Raw genomic sequence first — 14,319 nt, 5'->3', positions numbered from 1 at the left:
TACAATACTCATGAAATAATACAAAGTTGTTTTAACTGCGCATGTTATGGTTACTGTAGTGATTTTCTGACTTATTGATGGTAGATGAGATCGATTTCACCTGTACGTATCGGCTGATCAGCGATTGATCAGTGCACCCCTAATCTAGTTACTCAAAATTCTCAAAATTGTATGAATACTTTTGCAAGGCATTATATATGGGCTCCCATCATGGTTGAATATTGACTTTGAGATGGGAAAAAAGTCAGTTTTCCATTTAAACTGCATATTAACACGCTCCTAGTTTCAGGTGGTATTCCAACCAATTTTATGCACTGTTTGCAGATGAGATCAACTGGCCTGACGGTGAGGACGCTCCACCTCCTGATTCTCAGGAACTCATCACCCTGCTGCTCAGACAGAACCCTCTGGAGAGGATGGGAGCAGGTGAGAAACGCTTTGACGCCTGAAGAGCCGGTTCTCGTTTTACACCTCGGCGCGGTTCGGTTCGTCGCTCTAAGCTGCAGGCTGAGGTCGTCTTATAGCGGAGTACTTTGTCCCGTGACAGGGCCTGAACTCTCCCCGCTCTGATCAATTGCAATTATTTCCTCACTAGTGGATGAATCCAATTCCATGCATGGTCAGGCAGGCTATGAGAATCTGCGGATTGTAAAAGTGACCACGACCCGACGGAAAGCCTTTTGTCATTTAGAGTACCAAATGTCTGCTGCTGTTGCGCTGAAAGGTCAGGCAGGAAGTCCTCCGGCAGAATTTACAGTCGTCACATCGGTTTGTCCTGCAGCCACAAGGGTGAAAAAGGAAACACAGCGTTAGCGGTCCTTCACCTCTTGTGTTAAACTGAAGCATTAGGGATTCTTTTCTCATGCTCTTCTTTTTTTTTTCTTCTTCTTCTTCTTCTTCTCACTTTGTCCCTATAAAATTTGTGTTCATCCAACCAACAGGAGGAGCATCGGAAGTGAAGCAACATCAGTTTTTCCACAACCTGGACTGGAACGGCCTGCTGAGACAGAAGGCTGAGTTCATCCCTCAGCTGGAGTCTGAAGACGACACCAGCTACTTCGACAGTGAGTCAAAACGGAAAACATGAGCAGACTTTGTGTGCTAAGGCAGCATTAAATAAAGCAGCTTTTTATAAAGATTTTTTATAAAGCATGTGAGTTTTATAAAAAAAAAAAAAACTTGCATGTTTTTTTTTATGCGTACATGCTTTATACCGTTTTACCATTACCATCTAAAAAAATCATGTTTTTTTTCTTGAGTTTTTTTTAACATATAAAAACAAGATTTTTTTTAAAGCTTAGAAAAGAAAAACGTCCCATTTGTATTATTTTTGCCACATTACAATCTCTGAATTCAATCTATTTTATTGGCATTTTATCTAATATATCAACATAAAAAAGTACAATATTTTAAAGTGAAGGTAAAAGAAAACCGGCTTCAAATTTTTTTCCAACTACAAATCTATAAAAAAAAAATTTAAAAAGCGAGAGAATTTAACAAAATGTACTTTTTGGACATCTTTCAAAGCTCTGTTCAGTCCTTCATCTGAAAATGCAAAGTTGCCATTAAAACTTCTCAGAAAAAATTCTCCTCTACTCAAAGGGAGTCCAAAAACAAAACATGTGGCTGCATAATATTTCTGCACAACACCCTAAAGAGAAAACTTAAACAGTTCCACATGGTGTTGGCAGCATCATGCTGTGGGGTTGCTTATTGTAGTAGAGATCGTAATATTTAGATCTACATATCGATACTGGTAGAAAACACGAATTTGAAGCTGGAGTATCAATACTGTGCTTACTCACAATTACAGTCCTACTTGTTATATCTCAATGATGGCTTATTATTTAGTGAGGTTTTTATTTGATTGAAGCTCCACAAGTCCAAAAGTCTGCAGTTTCACTTTTCTTTATTTCTCATCCATTTTAAGAAAAGTTGTGAAGATATCTTGGTAGAAAATGCTGAACGGGAGCCGAAGAAATAGAGATTTAAGAGCACAACCCGAGCCAAGACCAACCTTTGTTTCGCTCTGCTGTCTGTCTCTCTGCTTAGCATCTGAAAACGAGGCTTTGTGGCTCACAGCAATCAAAATTGCTGCTCTCTAAGTTCTTTCTTTGGCCAAGAAATGACCCATAAGAAAAGAAAAACAAACCGTGGAGAAAAAGAATTAAGCCTTAAAACCTCCCTCCTTTTCAGCTCGCTCCGAGAGGTATCACCACCTGGAGACGGAGGAAGATGACACAAACGATGAAGACTTCAACGTGGAGCTGCGGCAGTTCTCCTCCTGCTCTCACAGATTCTCTAAGGTGCCTCTTTAATCTCGGATCTTTGCGTTGCTCTGGTCTCACACCAGCGACGTAAATGAGCCGATATCCTCATCTGTCCTCATCGTTCCTTTTGGGGTTTCACAGAAATCTTCACCTAAAAATCCTGCTTTCACTCCTTCTTGTTCTCTACTGACACCCCCTACCCTGCCTCCCGGTTGTATTGAACATTTATTTCATACATTCGCTGCGTAGATTTTCTGCTTGTAAATCAGACCTGTTTTCCTAGTAGTGTGCGAACAGCACACAGTCCAGTCCCTCACGCTGGGAGTCGTGCTGCATTGCAGTAAGCACATCAAAACAAAAACATTACAGCGAGTCTCAAAAAGCAGCGCGGCGTCTCAGAGGAAACGCTCTGAATGGTTTCACCTGAGCTGCATGTTTGTCAGACACGATAAGCCCTGCGTAACACAAAGTTACACCATTATAAAACCTGCAGAATGCATTTCATCTTCAAGATTGTTGTACTTTTTGATGCATTTCGTTGTAGATTTTTTAATTCTTTTTGCCTGAGTGTAATGAAGTGAACTGTTTGTTGCCGTCAGGTCTACAGTAGCTTGGATTTGTCCCGAGGACATCTGGAGGAGAAGGGAGAGACGGAGGAGAAGAAGAGTGAGAGCCCGCTCACTGTGGACTCCCTAAGCTGGACGCCAGACTTCGCTGAAATGTAGGCGTATTTCCATCTACACAGAAGGAGTTTAAAGGGATAAACACCACCTGACTGACTGCATCAGCGCATCTTTAAAAAGTCTTACATTGATCTTAAAAATTAAGTTGACCTTTTAATATGTTAATCATAGGTCTTAAATTTTGTCTGGACATGACAAAATTGACTTTTCTGTCGGGCAAAAGTTTGAGTCACACTCAGACATCTACGCTGTGTTTTATTATCAGGCTAAAGACATGATAATAAAATAATAAATACATTTATTATGTCCATAATTGAACCTACTGTTAACTCAATGCTAACATACCCTCGCTAGCTAGCTAACTAGCTTGCTAGCTAGCCTTTTTGCTTCAGTCATTGCTGGAGTAGGTTTGTACATTTCTAAGAAGATGCAGGTCTTAAATCCCTCTCATAATGGTCTTAAAAAGGTATTTGAAAGTCTTAAATTTGAGTTTGTGAAGCCTGCAGAATCTCTGTAACCAATCTTCTCCAGCGTTGTTTGATTAGCTCATAAGGGTCCGTTGTCCTTTTATCCAGGCCCTCACTGTCCCACTCGACAGACACAGACAGTACCAACCAGGTCCCCCGACCCGCTTTGCTCCCGAAGTTCGCCATCTCCGCTGAGAGCGAAGGGGACGACACCTCGGGCCTCAGCGACCCCAGCAAGGTCTCCTTCTCCATCGGAGAGCTGCCACAGGACGAGCCTGACGTCGTCACGCCCGGCAGCACTCACAGCGGAGCCACGCTGTCTGGTACGAGTTAACGAAGCCGCGCAGAAACATGACGTCTGGCTTTGGTTTTCTGATAAAATAAAGGTTTCAGTATTGGTGCTTGTTCTTTTTAATATTTTACCTGATAAGTTTGAGATACCTTCTGATTAATTTGTATCATCGATCTGGAAAGTAGATAAAATAATACAAGTTGTTTTTTTTCTCTACAATTGTTTAATAGATCTGCTTATAAAATTATTAGAGAACTGAATGATTAAAGCAACATATCCTAGAGAATTTAGAAAACAAGATTTTCCAAATGATGCCAACATTTGAAAAAATCCAGCATGTTCAATGACAGAGGTAGAAAACTGAAAAAGATCAAATGGAGCAGCTTTGATGTAGCCAGTTCCCTTTTGTTTTTTATCTCTTTGCTTCCTCCAACCTTATTGATGCTAAAACCAGTCCAGTGGTTGACAATTGCTTTAACAATGGTGGTTAAACTAATTGATAACGATTAATCATTTCATCCTTAACTCCTTAGTAATTAAGTCAATCTGTTTCTGTTCTTATAGATTATTGTAGTCTCATACTATTAAAGCATGAAAAAAGATGTTAATCTTTTCTCTCTCTCAACAAGAGCAGGGGCAACGTTGATTTGACCACCCCTACAATAGATGTTGTTTTTTTTCCTCATCCAATTGCTACTTTAGTAGCAACCTCCTTAATGTCTTTGTCTGCAAACCATTTGCACTATTTAGGAAGCTTCTCTGAGCACCTGGACCAGTTGACACCCAGAAGTGAGGAGGTAAAGATCCCCGACGACTCCAGCCAGGCCCCCACAGATCAGGCTCCTCCGACGCCCTCCCTGCGACCAGAAACCGCCGCAGAGAAGACCAGACCTTTGGCCAGAGTTCCCAAATCCATCTCAACCGGAGCCCTCTCCCTAATGATCCCTGCTGGTAAGTCACAGAGACGGTGCACAATCGAATACTGGTTTCCACTGCAAAGATGAGTTTCTCACAGTGAGCTCTTACTGATAACATATCATGTCAAAGCTGAGCGCCTCGGAGAAAGCTCTTTATAGATCTGTGTAGAATTGGCCCAGCTTGACATCTGCTGCAAGATCCATTTTCCAGACCGACTGTGAGCAAACAGGCGAGTCCAGGCCAATAATGAACAGAATTCAGTTAGGCCTGTGGGGGCAAGAGATCCTTGCTGCCGGGAGAGAAAATCCCATTAGCCTCATCGCGCCAGCTCCAGTACCAACTCCAGGCCTGGTTTAGGTCCGATTGATTAAATAAGAGAAGCCTTTCAGGTGGTGGTTGTTTATTTTCCCAGATATCTTTGGGGCGTCTCCGCTCGCCAGCCCTCTGTCTCCGTACTCCCTCTCCTCGGACCCGTCCTCCAGAGACTCGTCTCCCAGCAGAGACTCGTCCCTCTGCACCACAAACCCACGGCAGCCCATCATTATCCACAGCTCCGGGAAGAAGTTTGGCTTCACGCTGAGAGCAATCAGGGTGTACGCCTGCGACAGCGACATGTACACAGTCTATCACATGGTCTGGGTAAGGAACGTTGCATGCTACAGACTTTTTAAGCTAGCATTCTGTTAAAAAAAACTGTTTTGAGATGAAAATATGGTTGTTTTGACTATTTCTGGTTGTTTTTTCAGAACGTAGAAGATGCTGGGCCGGCACATAAAGCAGGACTCAAAGCTGGAGATCTGATTACTCACGTGAATGGAGAACCGGTTCATGGTCTGGTCCACACAGAAGTGGTGGAGCTCCTGCTGAAGGTAATCAACACTGTGCCTTTAAACTGGGGCTGTCCCATTACATGCTGGGTTTGTGCTCAGTATACTTAAATCCATAAATCTTTTTTATAATGAAAGTAATAAAAATTCCAGTTGTTTTGCATTTAAATGTTTCTGCGGGAGAATAAGCAGCTTCCCGTGAACCTTGATTTAAAAACAGAAAAACAAAATAAAGAAATAACTGAAAAGTGTGGTGTGCTTATTTTTTTTGTTCTAGTCTCCTTGAACCAACCCATCTTTCATTTCACTCAACTATTATCTCACCTTTAACTATTATCTGGTCATATTTTCAACAATTTATAAATTGGAATCAGATGATGATGATGAAGATAATGGTAATAATACATTTATTTGTATTGACCTTTACAATAACCTCTAAGCCAGGGGTGTCCAAAGTCGGTCCTCGAGGGCCGGCATCCTGCATGTTTTAGTTCTGTCCCTAGTGGTTGTAACAACCTTCTCAGCAAGTCAGTGTTCTTCTTAGGCCTTTTAACGAGCCATCATTTGATCCAGGTGTGCTAAACCAGGGAGAGAACTAAAACATGCAGGATGCCGGCCCTCGAGGACCCACTTTGGACACCCCTGCTCTAAGCCAACTAAAGTTCTTTATGGTGGTATAATGTAACATAACAGTATAATAAAGTCAAAATATAATAAACAAAAAAAGTCACACTATATGTTGAAAATATGTCTTGGGTCTTGATTTGATCTAAACTTTGACTAGGCCGTTCTGACATATTCATATTCCATCTACTATAGGTATATAAATTAAAGATTTTTTAAGCACATCTTGCTCACATGAATTTTGTTTCTCTTTCAGAGTGGAAGCAAAGTGGCGATCTCTACCACTCCCTTTGAAAACACGTCAATAAAAACAGGTCCAGCCAGGAGAAACAGCTACAGGAGCAAGATGGTGAGGTGTGGAAAGAAGCCCAAAAAAGAGAAGACACCAGAAAGGTAAATAATTTATATAAAACTGGACATATTTTCTTTTTCTCTATATTGGGAATCTTATAAACTGTTTCTACCGTGAGAGTGTAGATGCAATAAAAAGTGAGTGGATGTTGCTTTTTGCTTTTGCTTAAGATGAGGAATCAGAAGACTGCTGTTTCCCCAGTAATTGTGTCCTTCAGGAAGCTGCTCCTTGATTACTTCTTTTTTATTATTATTAATCCTTTATTTATCCAAGAAAATCTCTGGAGACTCATTCTCATTTACAACAGACACGTGTTACATATATCAACAACAAATAACTTAACACTAATAATAAAATCTGCTCACTACATCTTAAAATCAAAACCACAGATTTTCACAGATTACATATAGAAGTGCCTACAGACTTATTTTCAATCTTTTTATTAAAATGTTGGAACTCCCCCTGGCATTCAAGAATATATCATAAACATTGTGTATGAACCATGTTCAGACTTTGGAAGTGTACAAAAATTGTTGGTGTTTAGTTACATTGTCAAAATGTTTCCAGGTCTACAAACCTTTTCCTTCAGCGTAAAACATCTGGAGGTTGTGGACTGCTTTGGTAAAAGTAATAACACACAAAATGAATTTTAGTTTCATGCCTTTAAAAGATTCAGCGAGCTCAACAAAATTAGTTGGTATTTTTTCCACACTGTTTTTATTGAGCAAAATCTATTTGACAGAACCATGTTTAGTGTATCTGGATTTAAATTAATTGCTGGGTTTAATATTTATTCACTGTGGATTCTAAAGACTGTTTATTTACTTAGGGCAGTTCCCGTTCCAGTCTGTGTGAATGAAATACTTAGAAGGCCTTCACAGCTGCAGGTTTTTGAAGCTCCATTCATTTAAAAGATGAATGTGGTTCCTCCATTGTTTACATAGTAGCAATTTCCATCTGTGAATATTAACTTTCAAGTGTTGCCGTAGATTCTCAGTTGAATTTCGAGTTCGTACACATGAAAATGCTTTGATATAAACCATTTTATTTCAGCTTAGTCATTCCCCTGCCAGAAGGGAAACTCCACCCAAGTCTTAAGTCTTTTTTTACATTCTACCTTTCTTAAAGGATTACTCTGTATTTACTGAAACTCCACCCATCTACACATGATATCTGATCAGCTGCCCTTGATGTTGTACCATACCCTGAAAGAAGTTGGTTTTATGTTGTGTTATTACAGTGAATTCAAATGTACAGCACACTTTTTCAGATTTTTATGAAAAATATCAAGTCTTGTCATCTTTTTCCCCACTTAATAATTATACACTACTTTGAATTAATCCAGCAAATTGAAATTCTAATTTTAATTAACTGTTGATTCCTGCTCATAGCTGTTTTTTGTGTTGACTTCTATAAAGCAGAGGGTCTAAATATATATTATTGACCCATCTCTGCTTGTGCGAAGCATCCTCATGAAGTTTCATAAGAACGGTGCGTTATTCTTAGATTTTGTTTCGTTTTTTTTTTTCAGGCGCCGCTCCCTTTTCAAACGTTTCGCCATGCAGCCTTCTCCTCTGCTCCATACGAGCCGCAGTTTCTCCTCCCTGAACCACTCTCTGTCGTCTGGCGAAAGTCTGCCCGGCTCCCCCACTCACAGCCTCTCCCCTCGCTCCCCCACCGCCGCCCTCCGAACTGCGCCGGATTTCACCCAGTCAGGTGGGAGAGTTGATCTCAACTTTTGACTAACACATGACCTGCGTGTGGCTTTCATTTACTGATGCGTACCGTGACTTGTGCTTGTGGATTTCAGGTGGCAACTCCTCCCAGAGCAGCTCTCCCAGCTCCAGCGCTCCGAACTCCCCTGCCGGCTCCGGCCACATCCGTCCCAGCACGCTGTACGGCCTCGGCCCCAAGCTGCCGAGTCAGCGGCTCCGACAGGGGCGTCGAAAATCTGCCGGCAGCATCCCCCTCTCTCCTTTGGCCCGTACGCCTTCACCCACTCCGCAGCCAACCTCTCCCCAGCGCTCACCCTCTCCGCTACTGAGTGGACATCCTGTAGCAATTTCCAAGACGGCACAACCTTTCCCGGCCAAAATACACTCCCCTCCCACAATTGTCCGCCATATTGCTTGCCCTAAAAATGCCGAGCCTCCTCGCTCACCCCTGCTGAAGCGCGTTCAGTCCGAGGAGAAGCTGTCCCCTTCCTACGTGGGAGAGAAGAAGCACCTTTGTACTAGAAAACACAGCTTGGAGGTCACCCAGGAGGAGGTTCAGGACGAGGAGGTGAGGGCTTCTGAACGAGATCACACTACCCTGCAGAGCGTGGACGAAATGGCTAGCGAGCCACTGCCCATCAATCGCCTGCGGCCCGTTGAGCAAGGCTGCTTAAAGAGGCCCATTGGTCGTAAGGTAGGCCGACAGGAGTCTTTGGAGGAGCTTGACAAGGAGAAACTGAAATTCAAGATGGTGGTTAAAAGGCAGGACTGGTCAGAGAGGAGGGAATCTCTGCAGAAGCAAGATGCTCTGCTTGAATCTGACTCATTGCCTCCGTGTGGCGATGAGAAGGAGGAAAGTTTCCTTTTTCCAAACCAGAGCAAACTCCAGAGCAGCCAAGAGTCTGGTCTGGAGATCAAAGCTGCAAGCACAACACTCAAAGATGTCCTCTACAAAAAACTCTCCACACGGATCTCTGAGGGCTTCGCCGAAGCGTCCGGTGCCAGCTGTGAAGGCGAAGGAAGCACCCGGTCATCTCCCTGCACTCCCCACGCGGAGCGGCAGCTCACGCGCCAGGGGAAAGACGCGGCGAAGCCCGACAGACTAGACTTCAAAGCTCCAAGCATAGAGTTCACCAGGAAGAGGCTGTCGTTTGAAGACAGAGAGGACTGCTTGTGTCGGCTGTCGTCTGGCCTCCACGAGAACCTTCACTTTGGCTCCATGAGGTCCAAGAGCCTCCAGTTGGACACGGTCATGTCTCATGACCACATGAAGGGCAGCATTCACTCAAATCCCGAAGGTCTAACCCCCAAGCTTTATTCGGGGAGGGAAGGGAGCGCTGTGGAGAAACTCCAGCTCATTTCCTCTGCTGAGTCTGCACTGAGGAAGACTTCATCCGAGTACAAACTCGAAGGACGCCATGTCTCCTCGCTTAAGCCCCTGGAGGGGACTCTGGACATTGCTCTGCTTTCAGGGCCCAGGGTTTCCAAAACCGAGAGCTGCCTGTCCAAAATTGCAGACCACACAAGTGACACTCTCTCTCTGAATCCATCGGTACGGCTCAAAAGTCCAACTGATAGGCAGATCATCGTCCCCCAACTGAAGGCTGATAAGGTGAAAACCTCTCTGACCTGCTTGCCAAGTAATGAAGTTGTTTTGCCTGTAACCAGCGGAGTTGTCTCCAAAGAGCAGCCGAATACTTCAGCAGCAGACGTTAAAATTGCTTCAATTGTTGACAAGACACAAGACAGACACAGAGACTCATTAAAGCCTTCAGGAGTCAAACAAGATGGCCGTGCCAGTGTAAAGGCCTCATCTTCTTTAGTTCACGACCTCAGAGGCCCCAGACACACCTCCCACTTCTCCTCCAGCGGGAAAACACCCTCCATACGGGAAGTGAGCAACGAAGATCAGGAGGATGAAGCGGAGCAAGAGGAAGTTTCGCCTAACACTGCAACACCAAATCAAAACGGGTCAGAAACTGTGGCATCTTTAAGTTCAGCGAGGCTGGAGGTAAACAGCACAACTCCTTCACATGTTGAGGTGGCTGGTAATGAAAGGCCACGAAGGCAGAGCACAGACTGTGGTTTGGATACGGGTCAGCATCAGAGTGCTGAGAAGCCAATATCCGCTGTTAGCTCGGGGCAAGTACAGAACGTCCCCACTCCTGAGCTCACTCCAGAGAATGTGCTTTCTAAACAGCAACCACTCAACATCTGCTCCTCAGACGCACAGGCAAGAGTTCCTGTCACAACATCAGCATTATCTTCCGAGTGTGATAATAAATCCAACTGTTTAAATCCTGAAGTCACCTGCGGAACATCTGCTGGTGAAGACGCGGCGCTGCCTAGCAGAGGAACGAACAGCTCTGAAATCAATACCGGCGCCTCCAAAACGGAGCAAATCACAAACACTTACTTCAATCTTGCAACAAAAGAGAACATAAATGTGGACAGAAAAACTAACTCCGCACCTGCTGATGACTCACAGGACAGGTTCTTGAAGAAACAACTTCCTACAATCTCGTCAAAGAACTCTGTGTGTTTGAAAGATGTTGGGCACTCTAAACACTGTCCAGATGAAAAAGCACAGCACAAAGCATCGGATTCAGAGTTCAAGAAGGGAGCAAAGGAAAGCATTGCGGTCCAGCCTGTGAAACTCAAAGTTTCACCTATGAATGAAAATGCTTTGAATCCTAAAGGTAAATCGAGGTCTGAACCCCAAACTGAAGGTTTTGCATCTGTGAAGGATTCATATCCACCTGAGGTAAAGTCTCACATTACAACTCCTCCAATCCCAAGCACAAAACACCCTAAGGAATCTGGAGGCAACACTACAACTGTTCCAGCAACTAAGGACATTAAACGTGGAGAGGTTTCATTGTCCGTCGGGTGTGGTACGAAGCTGGAAGAACCACCTCAGCCAACACAGTCACCCAAGCAAAAGGTGACCCAACCCAACAGTTCTTTTACCATAAAAGACAGCACAGACACAAAGCCAAAACCCCCGGCTCCTAAAACCTCATCGTCAACTCCTCTCATCAAACAAAATCTGGATGCAAAACCAAAAGATCGTTCACCCAAAAACCAACCTCACCCTGATTCTAAACCAAAAGATCGAATCTTGTCTCTCCCAGAGGTTAGCCCTCCTCCCAATCCTCCACCGGTGCTGCCAAAGCCTGCAGTGAAAAAGAACACGTGCTTGCCGAGCCAAGGAGACACCTTAGACAAGGTCAGGTGCGAGCCTGTGGTCAAGGGGTCTAAGGACACGCTCAAACAAGACAGTCACAAGCCTCCGGACACCCAAAACACAACCCCCCTTGACAAGCAGCTCTCGTCCGGCCGGAAGGAGCAGGCGGAAAGGAAGAAAAAAGACGCCGTTCCAGAGGTCACGTCTGCGCAGAAAACCACAAAAAGGGACGCATCCCGGGTTTCTCCCTCTACGCTCAAAGAGACTTCAGATAAGGACGGTAGCAGGTGCAAGCAGCAGAAGGATTTACCCCGTAACTTCAGTAACAAGAAGTAAAAACACAAAGCAAGTTCAAATGATTTGTCAGCATCATCATGCCTTCTTTTTTTTTCTTTTTTTGGGGGGGGGTGGGAGGGGTTCACTTGAGGACCGGCCAAGCTGTTACATGCCGATTCAGGTGTTGGCGTCTCTTAATTTGCTGATGACATTGGTGTTTTTCTCTCAAGTCAAATGAATGTGTGAAGGTTTGTTTGTTTTYCTCACCAAAGGCTTTGTGCAATCAGTACTTCAGAGGCTGTAATGTGATGCAGAGTCAGTGCCATAAAAGATTTCGAATTGCACTTTTACTTGTGGACTCGGAGGACCCGATGCCGAGGTCTTTTTAATGCAGTAGACCACATGATTTTACTAAGCTGTTTAGCTACCGGTGTTTTGTTTCTTTTTGGTTTTTTCCTGCCTGGTATGATCCGCTTGATTCAAGTTTGTTCACCTAAAACATTAACGTACAGAATCATGTTCTGGTTCTTAGTGAAGGGGCCTTAGACGTGTGGGGAAATAAAACCTCTTGCTCTTCTTAGCAAGTAGTTGCTTATTCACATTCCTTTGACATCTGTACATATATAGTTCTGATTTTTATGCAATATGGTGTAAATAAGATACTGTAAAACAGGAGGGGCGGGGGGTGGGGGGGGGACATGGGCTTACAATGATTGTTTGTATTATATGTAAAGATTTTGCCGTGTCATGTTTGTATTGCTCGACATGAAGACGTTCTGCTCTGTGGTCTGAAGTCTCATCCTCTCTGACGTCTGCCCTGTTCCAAAACTTGACTTGAAGAGGGACAAAGTTTGAGGAGCTAAACTGGGCTATTTCTTTTAAATGTAGCATTATAAATAAATTTAAATATATATTAAACTGTGAGGGCTATCAGCGTTCCCTAAGAATGTCTCTATCGTTCGTTTGGCGTGTTTGCATTCTAATTTGCAGTTTTGAAGAATGCTAAGCGATTGTTCGATTTGAAGGAATAAACGAGCGCTTCTGTTGATTTAAATCCTTCGGGGGTTTTCATGTCGAGGACTTTTGCTCGACCACACGAGGAATGTGGCATCTGAAAGGGTCAGTGTTCAACTGTTTCACTGTCTGGGTGTCTGTGCTGTCTTCGGTCAACCTTAAGCTTCACCTTAACGTGACAAAAGAGTGTTAGCATTAGTTTATGTCCATGGCGTGCAAAAATACTCTGTACCACACCTACAGGCTGTCATGTATCCTTATTCATTCTTTGATTATTCATGCCGTTAAATTACAAACCCTGTATGGCAAACTGAAATTAGCTTAGGACATTATTCTTAGCAGTATGTACTGATTTATTGTTTTGTTTTTTTTAAATCTCTACTACTCGTATAAAACCTATAAATTTACCTTGACACAAAGCATATCTAAATGTTCCACACTGTCTCCAGTAATTAATAATTGACTATAGGGATGTTATCGTGAGCCAATCGGATGTTTTCCTCGCATTAGATATTGTAAAATTGTTGTTGTAAGAAGCTGCACCTTAAATGTTTGATCACCAAGTCGATTATAAATTAGGAGCTAAAAGTAGAGCCGACACCTTGTTTTAATTCTCCCCCCACCCCCCGTCTATGTTCCCAAGGCGACAGACGTCTAAAAGCACATTCAGTGTTTGTTTACAAAGCCTCATGGATGTATATTTTGTATATTGTTAATTTGCCAAATCTGTATTCTGTGTCTCAGATGATGTTGCTGATAGCCATGTGAGACGTTTGCTCCCCTGCCAGCAGGATATTCGTTTGTGCGGTAATCAGTGTTCTTTATGCGTCAAGTTCTTCTCGTCTGCTTGTCCCTTCAGGTCCCTTAGTTTCTCTGTGCAACACTGGTATTAGGTGAACTCGCTCTCTATGGTTTGTCTTTTAGAAAATGTGCAATAAAAGTGTTTTGAGTTTTTGTATTTTGCCCAAGAAAAGCTCTATGGATGTCATAGATGTTGTATATTAACAGATATTTATACTTCTAATGTTGCGTAATACTGAAAATAAAATGAGATTCTAAATGATCCATTTTGTCTCCATTTGTCCATTTGGTTTTCTTATGTGTTTCGATTTCTGGAAAGACACATGTTTTGCTTACTTTTATTTGAACATTAAGTGTAAATGCAAAGTCGACACTAATCCAAGACGCATTAAATGTCCTCGGTATGAGTTTAGAAAGTTGTTCCCTTAGCAGCGCAAAGGAAGTATCTTTGTTTTGATCACAGAAACATCCAACGAAAAGCTGAATTTATTAGTCCACTTTAATTCAGGGTTATACAGGTGACCTAAAAGGTGGAGGGGGTCAAAAAAAATTTTTTGAAAACCCCATTTTCTGAGTCTAACAAAAAAATTATTTTGAGTTGAAAGTTGACTTTAATCTTTTGTTTAGGAGTCATTTGCAAGTATAAAAGCCTAGATACATTTTTTTGTTTTGTTTTTTCTTGCCCCTCATGAAGCATGTTTTTATTTCAGAGCAAAAAGAAATTTGATCTAATATAAAATATATTTCAACAACCATTAGAGTGACGATTTTTTTTTTTTGCGTAGGGCAAGTAAACAAATATTTTCTGTAATGTTCCGTTTAAGCCTTTTTTTTCTTTTCATCCAACATGCAAAAAAAGATTTAAACAAACAAAACATCTTTGGAGATTTTTC

General features: G+C 42.7%; 1 protein-coding gene across 11 annotated transcripts in view; it reads left to right on the top strand.

The window, feature by feature from the left end:
* mast4 (microtubule associated serine/threonine kinase family member 4) overlaps positions 1–13,688 on the top strand; it is a 95,991-nt gene extending 82,303 nt beyond the window's left edge. For all 11 annotated transcript variants that reach the window (XM_008423467.2, XM_008423466.2, XM_008423465.2 and 8 more), the window contains 11 exons: positions 325–426; positions 942–1,064; positions 2,197–2,306; positions 2,870–2,991; positions 3,529–3,743; positions 4,463–4,663; positions 5,043–5,269; positions 5,377–5,499; positions 6,338–6,474; positions 7,965–8,149; positions 8,244–13,688. In XM_008423467.2, coding sequence (XP_008421689.1) covers positions 325–426; positions 942–1,064; positions 2,197–2,306; positions 2,870–2,991; positions 3,529–3,743; positions 4,463–4,663; positions 5,043–5,269; positions 5,377–5,499; positions 6,338–6,474; positions 7,965–8,149; positions 8,244–11,671 — 4,973 coding nt within the window. In that variant the 3' untranslated portion in view covers positions 11,672–13,688. The remainder of the gene's footprint in view (positions 1–324; positions 427–941; positions 1,065–2,196; positions 2,307–2,869; positions 2,992–3,528; positions 3,744–4,462; positions 4,664–5,042; positions 5,270–5,376; positions 5,500–6,337; positions 6,475–7,964; positions 8,150–8,243) is intronic.
* The last annotated feature ends 631 nt before the right edge of the window (positions 13,689–14,319 follow it).

This window comes from Poecilia reticulata, linkage group LG12, assembly GCF_000633615.1.
Source record: "Poecilia reticulata strain Guanapo linkage group LG12, Guppy_female_1.0+MT, whole genome shotgun sequence".
NCBI lineage: Eukaryota > Metazoa > Chordata > Actinopteri > Cyprinodontiformes > Poeciliidae > Poecilia > Poecilia reticulata.
Note: the sequence above shows the minus strand (reverse complement) of the source record. Positions and strands in the feature narration are given on the sequence as shown.